This window comes from Ischnura elegans, chromosome 10 (assembly GCF_921293095.1).
Source record: "Ischnura elegans chromosome 10, ioIscEleg1.1, whole genome shotgun sequence".
Lineage (NCBI taxonomy): Eukaryota > Metazoa > Arthropoda > Insecta > Odonata > Coenagrionidae > Ischnura > Ischnura elegans.
This window is the reverse complement of record NC_060255.1, coordinates 67815155-67836645: the sequence shown is the minus strand read 5'-3', so window position 1 is coordinate 67836645 and position 21491 is coordinate 67815155. Positions and strand designations below refer to the sequence as shown.

Sequence of the window (21491 nt, the reverse complement as noted above, 5' to 3'; positions counted from 1 at the left end):
TGCCCAGAGCATAACTTTGGGTAAATCCGGCCCTGTTGGTAAGTAATTAATACTATCATAAAATATAATAATTAATATGTACTATCATAATATATAGATATATGCTTACTTTTAAATTGATATATTCAACTGTCAATAATTTGCAGAAATTAGTAGTTTTCCGATACCATAGAGAAAGTATATATACTTAAGCTATCAGTGGCGCAGCAAGGGGGGGTTTGGGGGATAAAACTCCCCCCAGAGCTCAGAGAAATTTTTAATTTTAATCCATTTTACTTAATTGGATTGATATTACTAATAGATTAATGTGAGGATTTTTAAAATATCTCTCAGAAAGCCGTAAGACTCACTGTTTTGAACCATTTATCTTAAAATTCCGCAATTTATTAATCTCGCACCTACCGCTTATCCTGGTGGGTATACTATACCCCCACACACACCGGTATTAGCTGCACTTAACCCCCCCCCCAGCCTTAATTCCTAGCTGCGCCCCTGTAAGCTATGCCAATACACATTTCAAAATTTACCGATATTTCCAGGTTGGACTCATTTCTTGTCATAACATTTGAATAATAGAAAAATACTCCCCGCTGTGAAAATTCAGAACCACTACTTCCATGCTATGGTGTAAAACCACCAACCTGGAGCATCGATTCAAAGCCTCTACTGCAGTGCAATCATTTTTTGTTAATTTTATCATATTTTTATTAAATTTGGAATTCATTATTCTATTAAAATTACTTATAACTATGTATTACGAAAATAAGATAAAATAAGAAATTATCTCATTTTGAAAATGTGAGGGGATGGCAGCTGAACTTAGCATGTCAATTTGAGTTGAAGCTATAGTGGCATTTTTTCGTGAACTCTACCCAATAATTTCTGGTACACCCCCAGAAATTCCACCGAACTTATCTGCAGAAGTTCTCCCACTAAGGACTTTTCCCATAAAGGATTTTCATGTTAAGGCCCTTCCACTCAAAGGCTCGGAGACTCTAAGTCTCGGAACTCTTGTCTCCGAAGCTGCCCTCCGAAGCAGCCATCAAAAGCAGCCATCCGAACCAGCCCAACAGGAGATTAAGACTTATATAAATAGCCAGTATGGCGGAGGAATAACTACACCTGGCAATCTAGGGGAAGTGAGTGCTGAGACATAAGAATGCAGTTTGGAGTGAGAAGTACTCCACTTTGTCCTATCATAGCTCTCTCTCCCTCCAAGATCTCATCCTACTATGTCTTTCCCCTCCTTGAATTCCAATGGCTTGCCTCAAACAGCGATCACACCACTTGGTCATGTCTCCAACCCAGAAGATGGAGGAGAGAAAACCTGGGGCTACCCTGTTCTCCCCCAACCCCTGAGTGGATGACGAGAAGTGTTCCAGAGGTTCCAGTGAACACAGGCACCTGACGGGAGATTTTTACCAATGCAGCTCACTTGGATATCGCAGTAATCCCTCCAACTCCTTTGCAAAATTCCCCCCCTCCATTCTGCCACTGTTCCGGCTCCAGTAGTTCTCTTGCTCATGGGCTTTCGTCGCAATCACATCGGTCGACTGAGAGAGTGATTTCTCAAAAATTATTTTTGGTGCTGGCAAGAAAACACAGCTTTTTACTTAGCTTTTCAAAGTATTGGTAATGTTCCTTACGAGATTATTAGTTATCGTCATTGATTTTTGTAATAATTTTGATTTTGGATATTTTTACTTGGAATACATTTTGATTGAACATGACTTGTACTTTTGTCACAATTGTTTCTCTGACTGCTGATTATTCTTGTTTTATGGAGTCTTTCCTCATCCAGTTAGAGACAGATGGTCAGAATTCCCTGTGACTGGAACTTACGTTATGAATCTACAAGATTTAAACACGTAACGCCACACTATAGTGAGGTCTTGTAATACGAATGTGGCAAACACGTTAAGTTTTGAATAACTCAGGAGTATGGCCCTTATTGTGGAAAGAAGTACCCACATATTATTCCCCTTGAGAAAACGGGAGGAAGAAAAACAGAGCAAGTAATATGATGCATGAATGGTCCCAAATATTATTCTTTATTTAATGCAAAGTCATCTGATTCTTTAAGTGCAAAAAACTTTAATACGAAGAAATTTGACAGTGGACACCCAATTCAAGGAATTCAATTCAAAAGAGGTGATTAACCCAATACAGAAGATGATATCCACCCCATGGTTGGGGTATTCCACCCCCTTAGAATCAGTCACGAATCTACCACAAAATCTGAGATCAGAGTTTCTACAGCTTATACCTTCCTGATACTCCTATAATACTCCAATACCTGGCCAAAAATGGTTTTCAAAGGTACTAGCCAGTAAAAAGCAATCCGACAATCAGAGAGACTTTTGTTCTATCTTCAATGTGACATATTTTCCCACCAATTAAGCAAACCAAAAGAGGCTTCATTATATCTTTTATTATGTTTAGAACATACATGAATTATGCAAATGAATAATTGGACACATTTACATAACCCTCAAGATAATAGGTTGATGTCTTGAGATTGTTGAATATTTTCGCACCAAAGAATGCTGAGGGAGAGTAACTGATGGGAAACACATACCATGAGAACCTCACTGAAGGCACATCTCTTGGTGGCAAGTGTTCTGTGGACAATGGAACAAACTGCCGTCAAACATTTTCTGACTAGAAGGGTTATGGATCACTACAGCCAAAAGGACTGCTCCCTCGTTGCAGTTTCCAAAGCCATATACTCCAAATACATGGAGATCTCATCAGTACTGATTCCTTGAATTGGACAACTACACTCCATGATAATGATAAATGTAGCATACCATGACTACAAAATACGAGACTTGCATTTTTTCATACTCTCTGTCATTAACCGAGGTTTTCAAAATCAAAAGTATTAATTTATCTGATGACTTGAGGTTAAATGATACAATTTTTTCCTAATAATAGAAAAAAATAGAAATTACAAAAGTTCTTATCCCTCAAATCATCACAAAAAAGAGCAACTAACAGCTGATTCACATCTCAACTCAATTGGCACATGGCTCTGTATGCAAGGCATAATAGACACTTGCAAGGCCTAATGACTGAGCAGCTAGAAAGCAACCCAGCCATCCACCAGGGCCACCACTACATCTTTTAGTAGCACCTTAGAACAGACATCAAGCTTACAGTAGTCAAGACAAAACAACTTTCTTCTGTCAAGTTTTGGAAGATCAAATGAGAATTACAATTTCTCAAAAGTAAATTATGTTCATCCGCCAAAAGGAAACAGAACCACATAAATGTTCACTAAATTAAAAAGAAGGGATAGGATTACAAAACATTTTCTTCAACAAAGTAGGTAAATTAAAATGGAAATAAGATGAGTGCCTTCAGAACATGAACAAAGTAGAAAACAAATAACCAACAACTATCCAATCAAGCGAGCAGAGTTATTTCACCAGCTATCAATGAACTTCAATCTTCATCTTTTTTTATTAAGCTCAAGAACCCAAACCAAGGACACCAATGCCATGGTTGAGGGGAAAATTTGATCGGCATATTCTTTCCATAGAGGAATAAGGCCTGGAAGCTGTTTCTTGCTCTGAATGAGGACAGAGTGTGAGCGTATTACCCCAGAAGATTCGAGCGACTCCCTCACTTGGTCTTCCTCTTCTTTGGGAGCTTCACAGGCCGCAAATAAGGGCTATCAATGATGTCTCCCTCATTCGAGGACCCCTCACCCCCACCAAACGAGGACTGCGCTCCCCCTGCTCCTTTGCCTGCCATTCCTCCCTCTTCCCCCTTTGCCCCTGCCTGCTGCGGCACCGTACCGCCCGCTCCAGTGCCACCTTGCTGTTGCTGCTGGTTCGATGACTGGTGCTGTGGGGACTGCTGCTGCTGCGTTCCAGAGGCAGCTGAGGAAAGAAGTCCGTCCACCACCGACCTCTTGCTGCTCGCACCGCCTGTGGTGCCATTATTCCGTCGTTGCCGCTGCTCCTCCTCTTCCTCCTCATCCTCGAACACTTGGTCCTTGGGCAGGAGGGCATTCAGGTACGGATTGGCGGAGCCCTTGCACGCAATAACTGCCGCAAGAACAAAGACCAAAGGAGCTGGTTTCAACTGCAGTGATCAGTACATCTCCCTCATTGGGCAGGGTAAGACGACATCACAAAAGGATGCCTGATATTAATAACTCACCCGCCAATAACAGGCTACATTGGGAGAGCTCAAATTTTTTCTATGTGTAACTGAACTTCTTGTAAGCTGTCATCAGGGTCATATTGTTAATACATATGTGACTTCATGCAATCACATGCATTCCCATGCATTAAAGCCCTCTTCCCTTTTAAAGAAACAAGGAAGGATCTAAGTTGAATGCTAACAGAAGTATATCATCTCACATTATTGATCAGAGAGATCTCTGGTATTAACCAGGAAGGACTTGCCATATTATCCTAAGGATACATAATATAATGATTTCCATGACATATTCTCACATTGAAATTGAAAAAAAAACTTATAAGATTCCATTCCTATATGTACAGTCATTCCTCTAGCAGGATTACAATATACACCAAGAATGAAGTCTGCAGGGATGCAGGTTAAACCAAATATTTTCCATGGTGAACTTCATGTATATAACTTTACACGCGAGCAAGTAACAGCGAACAAAATCAGTTGCTTCATGCAGGGTTAAAATAGTTAGTTTTTCATAGATAGCATGATGGTAGCCAAGAGGGTGCAGTATTGCACAACTGACCACAAGCTTAAGGGCTTATAAATAATCTTAGCCTTTGGACACCCCCAACAAGAATCCTTGCAATGCAAGGCAGCCCAGGGTAAGGAATTACATAGTCGCCATGACCTAATTATGAGGTTTCACACACACGTGGCTTAGTCAGGGTTGAATTCTATCCTCACCTATCTAAAATGATTTTTTTACCAATTATGAGATGCCGCTACCAAAAAAGCCATCCTCTACCCTGCCACTTCCATTTCTACACAGCACCATAAATATGAATTAGCTATTATAATTTCCACAGAGTAAAAATCATGAATACTATTTGAGGCAAATAATTTTTCTATGTACTGTGGAATTTTGCAGCTAGTGTGCCCTTGCTGGAGACTCGCATCAGTAAAGGTATGCCACTGGCTAGTCTGCTGAGTGACATTACAATAGCTCTGTAAGGCTGTGAACTGTGGTTGGCAGCATAATATCATCAAAGATGGAGAAAGGGATGTGGTCAATGATGAAAGAGCTAATAAAGGGAATCCTATCATCATCATACCCTGAAATAGTCGATCAATTTTACATCAATGTAAAATTCTCATATCACTTTCTCATTCACGCATCATTGGAACCATCCATCAAAATGGATGTATGTACCTTTAAAGGGATTGTAGAAGATTTTGTTGGTGCACTGCACAGTATTGAATTGTTTGGGGGACCCAAAAGCACAACATTTGGGGGAGAGGTTAAGACAATAAGATTATCAGTGGAATGGGTGATTAGAATGAACACCAACAACAAATACCTAGTAGCCTTCATAAATTTCCATTTGAGGTTATGGTAGGTAGGGTGAGTCTTCGATTTAGAGGGGAGTGGTATGTTGTCAGCTTTAGGAGGAAAGAATTCTTAAGTTAGGAATGGAACGGCTACCCTTGAATTATAAATAGGGAGGTTTCCTATTATTTTTTTATTGCCTAAATCGAAAGATTATTACACCTGGAGTGCGTAATTCACGCTTTTAGATTTTTTAATGACGATATCTATTTTTCGCGATTAAATGAAAAGTGAAAATTTTAAAGCGCACGAAAACGCGACGGCTAAGTAGGAATGATGGGAAAAAGTCCGTGTGACGCATTTCTGGTTCCCCCGCCCACCTTGTGAGGTGACTTAGGGGCGAGGCTTGAGCGCTGATACGACGCAGGCTGCTAGCAGGTAGCTGAGGACCCTGCTGGCTGGTAGCGCTTGGCTTAAATAAGGATTATTAATACCGTATCAAACGAAGAAAACCTTCCGACCTTAGCCAGTTTTAATAGGTGATTATTAAGACATGTTTCCCTAAGATCTGTGCCTCATGCATGCATTGGTAATCTCAGACGATGTAAAACTCCTATCTACTCGTATAGAAACTAGGTCCCTGTGACGTCACGTGGAGTGGAATCGCATGGGCGCCAATCTGACCTTTTTCAAATGGGGATAAAATTGACCGTTGCCATTCGTCTAAACTGGGATTTCTAAAACCAAATAATTTTTATTATATTGAATACACTAATGGAGGGTCAGGAATCGCAATCAATACATTTCGTTTTCTTTGATGAAGGAAACTACCCTATTAATAAACTACACACATATAAAAAAGGCACTCACGGGGGAAGGCACAGGTATCCTCAGACAAGAAGAGGGAGTGAGTGTCGCCTGTCTTGGCCACAAAGCGTGTCAGTGCCCTCTCTACATCTCTCTTTTGGCACGCTGCCCTGTCACGAATGGCCTCATACTCCGTCACTGGCTGCTTGTGAGTCTGTTACAAGGAATGATAAAACGGGAGAAGGATTAATTTTTATACATACATTACATATATATTTCTACATTCTATATTTTGTGCAGTAACTTTTCTAAATATTTTCCATCATAACTGAGGCATTTGTTTTGAGATTTACCACAATGTCCCTGGCTTTTAGAAAAGTGGCGCCTGGAATTGGAACTTGCACATGCATGATAATTGCAGCTGAGAATTTTCAAAAATCTTTTCTAGAAACTTTTATTTCATATATTCAAAATAGTCCATGGCAATTTAAGATTAGAAGTACTATGCATGAATTTTTTTTTTATCAAGTTTGGAAATGTAAATATTGATCTATACATATATATAAAAGAAAGTCGAAAATCGTGTTAGTTAGAACACTTATAACTCGAGAACGGCGGCACCGATTTCAATGAGATTTGGTTCTTTGGATTCGTCTCAGGCGGGGTTAACATATAGGCCATTAAAAAAAGGATAATTTCACAAAAAAAATCATCTCTTTCCTATGGACATGCTTTTAGGAGTTATAGTAACACAACAATTGATAAGTCGGTCAAAACTACAAATTAAATAATTTGTTTTGTTTTTACCACTTTAATAACTGAATTTAGTAACAATATAACATTTTAATTACTAAATATATTCAAAATATTAATTAAATTGAAATTACATTTTTTAAATTTAATTCGAGCTGATTGTAAGCCCAGCCATGGCCCAGCTCGAGTTGACACTTCACTACCGTGTTTGTAAACAAATCTCCAAGCGATTGTTGACAAACGGTAATGTCCGTGTTCCAGTCGAGGAATCGAGTAGTTTTAACTCATTTCCTTGGAATTATTGTAAATTAGTTTCAGCGGAAGGTGAGCTCATCAACAAAGAGTTCCAGAATATGATTGATCACCAAAAGAATCAAAGATGGTTGATTTAGCGAGCAAGAACAAAGATGTGGATGACTAAAACGAGGTAAATTCAAATAGTTCGTACTCTGCATGGATTCGAATCTTTTAAATGTGTAACAAACGAAGACGAAATCACCAAATATCTATCTGAATATTTTAAGTCCTTGGACGTACCTGGCTTACCAAGGCACGATTTACAGAAAAATGTAGTTTCTGTGCTCATAATCTTTCGAAGCCTAAACCAACCATAACTATCCAACGGAACGTGTTTGGTTAATAAAAAAATTGGTGATTAATGTGATTCACGCAACTTTACTCAAAGGAAAATTCAAAGGTTAGGAAGTCCTCATTCCGTAGATTCCATGATCTCAACTCATATGCCCTTTTGAGCTTAAACGTATTCAATTTACAATTCGTGTTGCATTCGTGATAACGATTAAAAAATCGCATGGTCATTCTTTCAGTTTTTGTGTTGTTTGTGCTCATGTGCTAATGAAAACCCATGATTTTCTCATGGTCAATTTAGCGTGCTATGTTCACGAGTCGATAAACCATCCTCTGTACTTCTTCCTTCGCTTCAAGTGCATAGCTAGGATAGGGGGTTTTGGGCGCAGCTAATACCACGGGTCTGTAGGGTATAGAAAACTCACGAAGGTAAGCGGGAAGTGTGGGGGCACTTCCCCCGGACATTTTTTAAGATAAATGGTTCAAAATAGTGGGTTTTGTGGCTGTGTGAATAGTTAAATATGTTTTGTTAGTTAGTCATCCGTCCCCCTAATATTAATAACAAAATCTTTCATAAAAAAATTCTCTAAGCTCTTGGGGGGGGTTTATCCCCCAAAACCTCCCCTCGCTGCGTCACTGCTTTGCTTCGCTATATTTATTTAGCTTCATCCGCTTCATCTTGCGCCTGATAACAAAACAAAAACTGTTGTTTCTCAGAAGGTGCTTGACACAAGACATTAAACCCGAATGTGTAGGGCTCACCGTGGTGCGTTTACGCATGCAGTACGTTTACGCATGCAGTACGTTTACGCAGTGCATTTTTTCCAAACAGAGATACTAAAACTGGCGCGCCTTAAGTCATTTAATGCGAATGCTGCTTCATAGGGGCTTTTCTTGCACGATTTTGAGCATCAGTCAAGCGTCGGTCTGGGGTCGTGTCAACCTGCCCCCTGAATGGGCCAAGTGTATGCAACAGACTTGGACCTAAAAACATTTTTTTACAGCTAATAATGCAAATAGCCAACAACTGAATGCGTATAATTTTTATTTCATGAACTGCTTTATTAAACCACAATGCCCAAAATTTCTTAAGCTAAAACGTAAGAAAATTTGTTGAAAAAAATCCACGTAAACGTGCTCCGATTCACCCTATGTAGATTCAATAAAGAAAATGTCTTTCTGACAAGCAATTTTGGTACTCATTTACGTAGTTTTATTGAATTTGTATCCTTATTTTATTATAATAAATTAAACATGATTAAAAACGATACAGCCGCTCTTGATTTATAAATGGTGCAAGTAAACTGTAAGTTCATTGATTGTTAGGCGGTACGAAGTTCGCCGGGTCAGCTAGTAGTTATAATAAACAAAGCTTCAAAGGAAGAGGATGGCTATGTAATTCAAGAGGTAGAACACCTGGTGAAAATTCAGGAGATCCAGGATAGAATTGCTGTAAAATAACTGGAAATTTCACACTAATAGAGCATTTACAGGTGCCTTCATAAAGGCACACCACAAGTTAGTCAGCAGTGATTAATATTTTATTGAACAATAAACATTTTATTTTGCATACAAATTGCTTTGAACTTGAATATGAACTTTCAATTATGTAATTAACAAGTATGATTGAGAATCATTTGGTTGACCTTCATTTAATAGTTCTCTTCAAATGATATACACTCACTTTTGAGGGAGAAATTTTAAAATTACACGTGAAAAAATCAAGGAAACAACTCCCATGAAGTACCTTAAAATGCAGTACATGGTCAAAAACAATTAGCTAATGAACATGTTTGATATTTTATGTCATAATGGTTTTTATTTGTGCATCAATTCATTAGCGAGGAGAGGAGGACCGAGACCAAGGAGCTAGAGCGTATGCTTTTTTGAGTAGTTCTGGAGCCATGGCTCAAGAGGTGGTGAGACTGACAGCTCCAATCACACCGACTATTTGATTCTCGTCGTTGCACACTACAGAATAACAGGTAGCAAGAAAATAGGGGAGACCAGATAATGAGGTGGCTTTGAATTCTGGGGCCTTGTCACCAAAAGAAAAATTTTTCTTTGCTTGTTTAGGGAGTGATACCGACTGAAGACAATGTTTTCAGAGGATGAGTATCAGGTTTCTCGACCGGACGGCTAAGGCCTATTTTTCATTCAGTGAAACTTTGACAATTTGGCTGTAGGAAGACAGCAATCCCTGGCTTGTCGGCTCTTGTACATACTCATGACTTTACAGAACTATCCGTTCTCCAAACTCGTAGCGCTGAAACTCCATACCATCACGCCTGAACCTTTGGAATGTATGTACAGGCATCTACCAATTTGTGTGAGGCTGAGGAGGCCAGCAAACTCACCGGTGTTCTGATGTAGGCGTGGGGGTCAGGGAACGGAGGAAGATGTGGAGGGATGTGGGGCGGGTGTGGGCGCTTGGTGCCCGCCTGCAGGATGGTGGGCTGTTTGGGTGCAGCGCCGACGGGTGGAGGGGGCAACACTGTTCGCATGGGACGCCTCGAGTACACATGGAGTCCATCGCAGCCACCACCACCACCAGTATCCCAACATGGAGCTCCCATCTCCACCAAGGCCATCACCACATCTCCCAGTAGTACCTCAGTACGTCCAGCAAGCTCACAGTAGGACTTTGAGCTGCCCCCAACTTCTGTGATGACTGAAAATAATGAAATAGAACATATTATCCTATGAGGATCAGGTTAATACTCCATAGTTACGGTAAACATTTATAAATGGTTAGATAATAATTTATACTATAGTTAGATATTCAAATTGTACAAATGGGCTTAAGATGGATATGATAACAGCACCAGAGAAGTCAAGACTGGAAACATTACAAATCTGGCCCCAAAGAAAAATGACAAAGAAAAATTGGATTGGGCAACTGAAAAGTGAGGAAGTCCATACACGGACAGGAATAAATGTGATCGGGAAAAAATTATGGCCTCATATGAGATATTCAGGATGTGTGATAAAGGATATTTTAGATAAGAATTATGTAAATATTAAGTTCAGCAGACAGAAGAACTGATCCAAGAGCTGCATTAAACAAAGTTCATTATTTATGAAAGATTAAATTCATGAGGTTAAGCCTAACACTAGAATGTATTTTTATATTTTCAAGCAATACAGTGATTGGAAAGTCTGTTTTATTTCTATCATAATATTATAAAAACTTTTACAAATTTAGGAAGATGGGGAGGGATATAGGGTGTGTAATACTAGGTGTATAATTTTATAAATAGACATATTACTTGGTGCAACAAATTATAAATGGTTTTTTACCTATACATATTATAATGTGTGTTATGAAAACCATTCATGACATCTGTCCTGCAGAAATTTGCTTTACATCTTCATGACACATGAAAGAGGTTGGAGGTATTAGCTATCGAATACATAATTAGTAAATACCAGGATATTTACTAATTAGAGTATTTACCGAGTAATCTACTTTACCTATTGCATAAAAATTATGTGATTCCCCACAGGAAAATAATTCCTAGAAATAGCTGAACAAATTTATGGCTTCAGTCATGTACCATATTCAACATAATATGTATCAGGATATTTGACTGAGGATATGCTTCCTTTCCATAGCATGAAAAATACATTCATGTAACTGCAATTGGTCTACAAATACAAAAAATGAACAAAAATGGGTACGTAGGTAAGATTTAAGCATGAAAAGGTGAATGAAATCATTTCTTTATTAATTTTTTGAATTATTTGCTTGAAAAAATATTATTTTCCTCAAAGACATTTGCGATTTTTCTTCCAGGGGGGGCAGCTGCACCCTGGCTGGGTACGCCCATGAATGTGTACTATGAAGCCCCAGGATCCATCTTTTTGTGATTTCTTAGGTAACTCGCATTGTTAGTCAGTAAATCAAGTCAGGATATAGAAAGTAACTCACTAACAGCCTTCTAGGAACACGTCCGGCAACAATTCGGCTGCAGAAAATGGCCAAAAACTTTAAAGGATGTTCGAACAAAAATTCCAAACAGTTCTGTGCCCGTCGTTGATTATGTTACTGGTAGATAACAATCGATAGCAATGAATAATTGATCTTGTCAAAAATAAAAGTCAGATTTATACTTACAGCTTTGAAGCATTTCAACTAATGTTTCCAACGCCTGCTTTTCTGCCGATTCAAATCCAATTTCTGTGAGAAGATTGGATACTACAATCGCCAAAGCCTTTCGTCGCATTTTTCCTAAAACGATCATGTAATTGATTTTAGCCTCTATTTACGCCTTCAAGAAATAATAGAGAAATAAACTACATATGATGTACTTCTGTTTTCAGCATTACTTACCTAGTTTGAGGTTCAATGAAAGAAATTACAGGCACCTTCCGTGGAGCAAATAATAGCGTAAGTCGCCAAAAGAATTCTTTAAGAATTAATAGCATCTAATTCGTACATTAAAATTCATTCACAAATACTACCATTCGTAGAATAACTTCAGTATCAAAATAGAACCCTCAGTGTTTGGGTCCATTATCTTGACCCACGTAAGGTCATCCCACGCCGTGGGAAATAGCGACAGTGAATATGTAAAGAAGGAATGGTTTGTATTATTGTTATTTAAGCGAATTTGTTAATGAAACGAGGTGGAATAGTTAAAGTAACGTTAATGATTTAATTTAACAATATGAAAATAATGTATTTTTGATATAGTGGGTGAAAATAAGACTTTATCATATTGGTGTAGACAAAGCTTTATTGGGTTATTCATAAATACATAAAAGCGACAATGCTTTGAAAACAAGCGTACAAGTAGAGGTAAGCAATCAATATATATGTAACGTACCATTGCAACCCGTTTACAGCAAATGTATGTTAACAATAACACTGTAATTACTAGGGCGCTATTCCAAAAACAGACCCCTTGGGAAACGAAAAATCAGGTGAACTTTGACATTGGATGTTACATAGCATAAAGACAAGGCACGAATGAAATTATTCCTTAATGAAATGGGAAATATTATAATCTGTGAAGGGGATCATTAAAAATATCGTAGTATAACGATAAAGAAACAGAAGACATTATATAAACTGGAGCGCTATCGGAATGACGCCTCGTCGAAAAAAGTGATTGCAGGCCATATGTCACTGGGTCATTCATTTGAACACCTATACGAATAATTTAAAACAACGAACTTCATAAGAAAGAAGAAATAACAAAATTTATTAAACATAGGATCCCCATAACCATTCAGCTCACATAGAAAAACCAAATTTTTTTTTAAATAGGGCGCTATTACATTTCGACACCGAAGAAATCCTCAGTAGGGGTTAACATTTACACTGACACATTCAAAAAGGTAAAAAGCGAATTTTATTCAAAACGCAAACCTAATTGTGATATGCAATGACGAAATAAAGACACAGCCGGAGCAGTTTCTAAAATTGGAATTAACGAAGTAGGAAAATAAATAATAATAATTGACCTACCAACAAATCGAAGTAAAGTTCAATGGGTAATTTTTTTTAAATTGCAGGGAATTTTTTTGTCCGAACTCCTCTAAAATACGATAAAAAAACATCGAAGATTACAAAGCGTCCATAGACCAAATCGTTTAATAATAAATACAGTATAACCTGGAGTCAACAAATACTAGGGCGCCCACCAGGGGCGGATCCAGGTTTTTTTCCTGGGAGGGGCACAGGGATACCTCGCAATACAAAACGAATGCAATGATAATGGGACCGTATTAAAAATCTTGCATATTTTTGAGGGTCTGGGGGGGCACGTGCCCCCGTGCCCCCCCCCCCCCCTGGATCCGCCTATGGCGCCCACACGAAATCACGCCCATGAAAAAGGATTGAACAGGCTTGGAAGTCATTTTTTTCTAACGACTGTGACGTACCTAGAGCTGAGATAAAGCATACATAACAGAAAAGACATACGAGACCAAATGGAAAAAATGAAAAACAATCATATAACATCACTTAGCCTCTTTAAAAACTAAACTTGGGCTTGCACAACCCACAGTTTCCGCACCAAATCAAATTCAGGAACAGTAAAAATTTTTATGTCTGATTAATTTGCAGCTGCGATGAAAGGAAAAAGTATAGACACTTTAATAAAATCAAAATAATAGGACTTGAGGGTTTGAAATAACTTTCACACATAAAAGACGGAGAAATAAAATAATTTGCCAGAAAAATATTCGAGAAATGGGATTAAATTCGTCATTTTAAACCCATTTAATGTAAATGTGACATTTTAAAAAGACTCCTTCAGAATTTCGGATCGAAACTCATCTACATTAGGAGGTAACACATCAAAGATTATGTAATACACATAGCCCATAAAGATTTACGTTACGTAGAGATACCACGAGTCGACAAATACAAGGTCACCCACCCCGAATCACCCGCATGGAAGGTAAGGGGTATGAATGGTAAAATATTTTTTCCCGACTATCGAGCCCGGCCTAAAGCTATGATGTCACCCTAATCGTAGAAAAACATGTTCAACCAAGGAATGAAAATGAAAAACGACACAGTAAGTACTTTTCTCCTCTGAAATCTAGGTATTGGATTGCCTAACTCACTGCCTACGACACCATCAAAAAAATCTGTAAAAGTTAAACATTTTTAAAATTTTTATTTTCGGTAAAAATGAAAAGAAATTTACTACAATCCAAAAGGAAACGAAAGCATGACGAAACCTCCGTTTACAAATGCATTTGAAAAATTTACGTCTCTAGAGGAAAATACTTGACCAACAAAAAACTGGAAGTAAAAATGTAAATGTGACATTTTAAAAAGACGCCTTAGGAATTTCGGATCAAAACTCATCTACACTACGAGATAACACATCAAAGATTACGTAACACACATAGCCCATACAGATTTACGTTACATATAGATACCACGAGTCGACAAATACGAGGTCGCTCACCCCGAATCACCCGCACGGAAGGTAAGAGGTAATGGTAAAATATTTTTTTCCGAAGATGGAGCCCGGCCTAAAGCTGTGATGTCAGCCTAATCGTAGAAAAACATGGTCAACGAAGGGAGTAAAATAAAACACAACTACGTAATTACTTTTCCCCTTTGAAATCTAGGCCTGGATGACCCAACCCACAGCCCTGGACACCATCAACAAAATCTGGAAAAGTTAAACATTGTTAAAATTTTATTTTCGGTAAAAATGAAAAGAAATTTACCGCAATCCCAGAGGAAACGAAAGCACGACGATACCACCGTTTCACAATTCAACTGAAAAATATACGACACTAGAGGAAAATAATAGACCCAAAAAAATCGAAGTAAACCTTTAAATCTCTCAATCTCTCATTTTCAAAACTCTCCTTCAGAATTTCGGATCGAAACTCATCTACATTATGAGGTAACACATCAAATATTATGTAACACCCATAGCCCATACAGATTTTCATTACAAAGAGATACCACGAGTCCACAAATACTTGCTCGCCCACCCCAAATCAAGCGCATGGAAAAATAGGTGATGCGATTGGGAATATATTTTTTCCCGAAGACTGTGCCCGGCCTTCCGCTGTGATAACACCCCAATCGTAGAAAAAAATGTTCAAACAAGGGATTAAAATGAAAAACGACTACGTAATTACTTTTCCCCTTTGAAATCTGGGCCCGGGGTAGCTCACACCACAGCCTGCGGCACCAACTAAAAATCTAAAAAAAATTTAAATTCTTTATTTTCGGTGAAAATAAAAAGAAGTTTACCATAATTATTATTATTAAATGTATAAAAGAAGTACAAACACGACGATATCACCGTTTTAACATTTAACCGAAACATTTACGGCACTGCAGGAAAATATAGAACTAAGCCAAAAGAAATCGAAGTTAATTTTAAATGTGACATTTTCTAAGTTTTCCATGAGAAATTCAGATCAAAACTTATATACATTACGATGTAAGACACCAAAGATTACGTAACATCCGTAGCCCATACCAATTTACATTGCACAGGGATACCACGAGTCGACAAATACTAGGTCGCCCATCCCGAATCATGCCCGTGGAAGATATGTGATATTAACGGAAAAATATTTTTTCCCGAAGACTGTGCCAGGTCTTCTCCTTAGATAAGAGCTTAATCACAGAAGAACATATTCCACCAAGGGACGAAACTTTAAAAACGTCATCCATTAACTTTTCCTCTTTGAAATCAAGGCATGGGATGACCCAACACACAGCCTGCGATGCCAACAAGAAAATCTGAGAAAGTAAAAAAATTTTAAATTCTTCATTTCGGGTAATAATTAAAAGAAATTTATCACAATCATAGCAGAAATAAATCACGACCATATAACCGTTTAAAAATTTAAAGGAATCATAAAACGGCACTACAGAAAAATAATTGACCCACCAAAAAATCTAAGTTAATTTTACATTTGACATTGTCTAAATACTCCATAAGAAACTCAGTCAGAAACTTATATATATTACGAGGTAATACATAAAAGATTACGTAACGACTGTAGCCCATACCAATTTACATTGCATAGGGATACCACGAGTCGACAAATACTACGTCATCCACCCCAAATCACCCGCACGGAAGGTAAGTGATATGAATGGGAAAACATTTTTCCGAAGACTGTTCCCGGCCTACAAGTTTGATAACACCTTAATTATAGAAAAACATGTTTAACCAAAGGATTAAAAAGAAAAACAACAACGTAAGTACTTCTCAGCTTTGAAATCTAGGTCTTGGATGGCCCAACCCACAGCCCTCGACGCCATCAACAAAATCTGAAAAAGTGAAATATTTAAAAAAAATTTATTTTCGGTAAAAATAAAAAGAAATTTACCACAATCCCAAAGGAAACGAAATCACGACGAAACCTCCGCTTAAAAATGCATTTGAAAAATTTAAAAAACCAAAGGAAAATAATTGACCGAAAAAAAATCGAGGTAAACATTTAAACCTTTCATTTTCAAAACTCTCGTTCAGAATTTCGGATCGAAAGTCATCCACCTTACGAGGTAGCACATCAAAGATTACGTAACACACATAGCCCATACAGATTTACATTACATATAGATACCACGAGTCGACAAATACAAGGTCGCCCACCCCGAATCACCCGCATGGAAGGTAAGTGGTATGAATGGTAAAATATTTTTTTCCGAAGATCGAGCCCGGGCTACAGCTGTGATAACACCATAATCATAGAAAAACATGGTCAACCAAGGGATTAAAATAAAAAGCGATCACGTAATTACTTTTTCCCTATGTAATTTAGGTCTGGGCCGTGAAATTTACCGGTTGTTATATATAATCAAATATTTGTTGTTCCCATGGATTAATAATATATAAAATGAATTCCTTGTGTTTGTCTGAGCGTTAAGAAGTTTTAAGCGAACTCCTAACGATCATATTGACGGATTTAGACTACATATTTTTATTCCATATTGGCTGATTTGGAACTGAAATGAACTCCACTGATGTTAACGCTAGAACTCCGATTGAAATTTCCATGTGATAAGCGAAAAACGAAGAATTCATGACTAACTTCAGATATAAGCTACGAATATATTTTCGGAAAAAAGACCACAAATAGCAGTGGAAGACCGCGCGGAGGGGATAGAAAAGGGTCATTCAGTTCTATGAAGGGCATGGGCTCGAGGGACATCCAATAAGCTGGTCATTTGTGTCCTCGGCGGTCCCTTTCCTAACCCCCGCGCGGTGCACACGCACGGCCACTTTTTCGGATAATTTCGTGCCACACGGCATGAAACTATGCGACGCGGAAAATAAAGTGTATGGGATCCTTAACTTTCAAAAGTGAAAAGCTTCATGCCGGCCTGGTCCGAAATGAGTCGGATCTTTTGGATCTTTTCGTGCCTTTTCGTCAAATGTTTGTTTCACCGCAGCTCAGTTGTATATACGTTCATAAAATTTTCGTAAATATTTTCCGTTAACACGGAGTCATAAAATTTTCAATTGTACTGAGTGTGAAATCCTTGATTTGAAATTCATCTACATCTACATAATACCCCGCAGCCGCCTAAAAGGCGTGTGGCAGAGGGTGTTAGGACACCAGCCGTTTACAGCTAAAAAAAATGAAGTGCTCAAACGAAGTTCGGACTAGCGTTTATTAAAGTCCTATATGGTTCGGGGAAAAACGAATTCCCATATCTATCTGGCCCGAAAATTGGGGTGGGCAGGCCCAAGGCTAGTTTAAAAGTATTGCAATGAGTCTTGTGAATTTGAAACGTACGCGATTACATGTTTTTGCGATGATCTTAGAGCAATAACAGTTTTTAGCGCGTTAAAGTCGCCGTAAAAACATTTTTCGATGCCAGTCTTCCACTGGGCCGATTTCCGGAAGATTCTGCATATAGTTTATTGGTTTGGGGATGTTCTGCCTCACAAATAATGATGTGTAATATTATTAATAGTAGCGGGCGTAACTTGGTGGAAATACATAATCGCAGGAATAGAAGGATCTACAACTTTGCTATTTCCACGTAGCAGTTTATTGACACCGACCATGGTTTCGTAACAAGGTGAAAAATGCAGGTAAATTGATAGTATGTATAGCAGAGGGTTGGGTGTGGAAATACATTACAAGATTTCCCTACCCAACACTGTCAATTTACTTGCATTTTTCACCTTGATAATGTTACTGTGTAACGAAACCATGGTCGGCCTCAATAAATTACTATGTGAAAATAGCAAAGTTGTTGATCCTTCTATTCATGTATAATATATATATTGAGGTGCATTTACAATGGAAATTCTCTTTATTTTTTATGAATGACATAGTGAAAGATATATTTTCATTTTTTTCCAGGCTAATTATTTTGTTTTAGCGTCGTATTTTGTTGAAATCCCGTTTTAAAATTTTTTTACTGTGCCACGCTTCTATCTAAGTTTATGAAAAATTGCATATTTTATTTCCCAGAAATAACGACATAATTAAATTATAATTAATTTTCCTGAGTCTGAAGTACCTGTTATGAAATTGGGATGGAGTGGCCCAACGGTTTTTTAAGCGGAGAAGCAATAAAATGGGTCTTGCGTTTTTTTAACGCTAGAGATAAGATGATTATACGCTGATGTAGATTTAATAACAATTTTAGGCGCGTCAAATTCGTTGGGACAAAATAAGTTCCGATGCGTATGATTTCTCTTTCCATAGGGCCGATTACCGGTTGGCGCACTAGTATTTGGTGACCCGGGAGTACCCTGTATGTACATCGATTACGGTTTTAAGGAAATTCTCTTTCTTTCATTTTATTATTTCATTTTATATCAATCCATCTGAATTTCATTTAAAATTTTCTTCAATTGTTCCGTGATTACCCGGAGAAAATATCATTTAAAATTTTGAAGGTTAAATATTTTCCATACATTTGTCTTAAATATTGTCATAATTGTCTTAAATTCCAAATGAAATTTTTCACTCGTTGCGTCATTCTTGCATCTAAGATCATGAATAATTTCATTTATAACTTTCCAGAAAATAACAAAATTATAAAATTTTTACTTTTCCTAATCGTGATTTTCTAGCTGGGCAAATGAGGTGGGCATAGATATCAAGATATTTCAAGATAGATTCAAGCATAATTTCAGGAAGAAAAATCAATGAAATGGGTTGTAGTACTTCGCGACTTGCATGTGCTCTGAATATTATTTATTGGTCTCGGGATGGCCTGTTACATCAATTTTGATTTTATATCTTGACAAAAGGATTATTCGAAATTTCCTTTTATATTATTTGTAAATGACCCAGTGAAAATTATATTTCGATTATTTCGTGTATCTTTTCTTTTCTTATTTTTCAAACAAAGAGTAGATAAAATTGCAAACATTTCTTACCATGTGTCATTATTAAATATAAGTGTGTGGTAAATTTCTTTTCTTATTCTCCGAAAAAAACGATAAAATTAATTTTAAGGTGGGCCAACCAGCAGTGGCGGATCTATGGGGGGCTACTGGGGCTATAGCAAACGTTAACCTCCTTGGGAATCCAATTTACGTTAGATAGCATGGTAATTATTTCCGACCCCCAATATACTGCTGGTATTTTTGACCCCACTTAGCCCCATTCCCTTTTCCCTATCCTGGATCCGCCACTGCCAATCAGTGGCTATTTATCAAAGCGGAAAAGTATTGAAATGATTCTGATGTACTATTACGTTATGGAATAACATACTTTTACTATTTAAAACATCCTGGAATAATATCAGCAATCGGCACAAAAAGAGTCGACGGGAAAAATATAATCCAGTACGTGCCATTTCTCATCCGCCGCGCCGGGACGATTTCGTGCAGGCGCCCTATTAATATTTATTGATTCGCAGTTACATTATACATAGTTAAAGTTTGGGATGGCGTTCTCCCGCAATATTTGATGTTTTATCTTGTAATATAGAAGAGTTACGCTTTGAAATTCGATTCCAATTTTTTTTAAATAACGCGTTAAAAACATTACTTCGATTTTTTTTGTCAGTAAAATATTTTCCTTCAGTATCCTCCGTTGGTTATATCCAATTTCTAACATCGGTGACGTGTCGTTCTGCCATCTAGTTGTGTGGAAAGTTTCCTTAAAAATCTTCAGAAAATAAGGAAGATATAAAATTTTTACCTTTCCCTGTTTTGAATTGGTGGCGGAGACTGTGGGTTATGCCAGCCCAAGCCTATTTCTTAAAGATTAAAAGTGTTAAATGAGTGTTTCTGATTTTTACCACGTCGTTCAACACGCTTTTATGTGATCCATGTGGTATCACAGCTGTACCCACACAGCACACGGACACCTTTCGGACATCCGGTGATTGTCCGCCAAGTGGCCTATGGACATCCTACGGACAGCCGAATTCATACAAAATGATGTCCGCTGCAAGTCCGCATGTCAGTAAAAAAGGTGGCCTATGAACGACCTGAAATTGTCCGCTCTGGACACCTTCAGGACACGTTTAGGTTAGGATTGCATTTTGTTCGATACTAATAAATAATAGGTCCAGACAAGAATTTAAATAAATAAGGCATCAATTTCATGCACAATATTTATTTGGCTTCTTAAAACAGTACAATGCCAGAAACTACATACGATTTATTTAACTTTCTTCTTCCCCTGTAACCTCTCCTTGGCGTGCCTTAGCCAGCTTTGGATGGCAACCTCCACATCCTTTTCAGGGGCTGTCTTGCTCTCCTGCACTGCTCCTGTAATAATGAAGTATATAAACATTTCATTGTAGCAAGAAATTGTATCTTGTACGTAACAAGCAGATTACATAAGACAGGACGCTACAGTCTTATTAGTCACATGTTTAACATTCTTAAGGTTTCAAAATTAGGAAACCTGTCCATTACAGGCTGAATACATTTTACAAACTTTTCTTTGACTTTTTCTTGTTCTAAAATAAGAAAAGATTTTGAGTAAAATTATTAATGTGTTAGTAATGTATATATTATGATTAAGAACATTTTTCATAGAACAATTGTTGAACTAGATTTTAATCCCAAATATGAGAAGACTGTTGCCTGTTAGACCCTGGTGCACCATCTAGAAAAAAATTCTTTGATCCATCCTTGCCAGACAGCTTAGTAGAGGTCTCGAAAAAGATATTGGAAAAAGCATTCAAATGGAGGATAATATTTCTGAACAATTGGTCTCCCCTTGAAGATTATGACTACACTAGAGTGAATTGTGGAGGTGAAGAAAAGTGTTACATACGCTGGAGCTAAGGAAGACTAATGCAGAAGAGCTGAATATGATATAGGAGTAAAGGAAACTAGAAAATTTAAAGGAGGAAGTTTAAGTGAACTAGATCTCTTGGGATTAGTGTGAAAACAGCCACACTGATTTGGCACACAAACCACTTAGCTGCATTGGCCGA

At 37.7% G+C, this 21491-nt stretch overlaps 1 protein-coding gene across 1 annotated transcript; it reads right to left on the bottom strand.

Annotated features, from left to right (window-relative positions):
* Positions 1-2411: 2411 nt before the first annotated feature.
* On the bottom strand, positions 2412-12134 carry LOC124166924 (transcription initiation factor TFIID subunit 8-like). The gene is made up of 5 exons (XM_046544639.1): positions 11958-12134; positions 11742-11855; positions 9982-10295; positions 6347-6497; positions 2412-4055 (listed from the first exon to the last, which is right to left on the bottom strand). Exons 2-5 carry the CDS (start codon positions 11848-11850, stop codon positions 3628-3630), a joined length of 1002 nt encoding a protein of 333 aa, XP_046400595.1. The 5' UTR covers positions 11851-11855; positions 11958-12134; the 3' UTR covers positions 2412-3627.
* Positions 12135-21491: the final 9357 nt, after the last annotated feature.

What these genes read in the sequence shown, in the direction of transcription:
- LOC124166924 (XM_046544639.1), bottom strand. Translation starts at nt 11,850, where the DNA reads ATGCGACGAAAGGCTTTGGCGATTGTAGTATCCAATCTTCTCACAGAA. An exon ending in AGTTGAAATGCTTCAAAGCT is followed by an intron (nt 10,296 to 11,741) that starts GTAAGTATAAAT and finishes CATTATTTTCAG; the next exon opens with TCATCACAGAAGTTGGGGGC. An exon ending in GGATACCTGTGCCTTCCCCC is followed by an intron (nt 4,056 to 6,346) that starts GTGAGTGCCTTT and finishes TTCTTGCGGCAG; the next exon opens with TTATTGCGTGCAAGGGCTCC.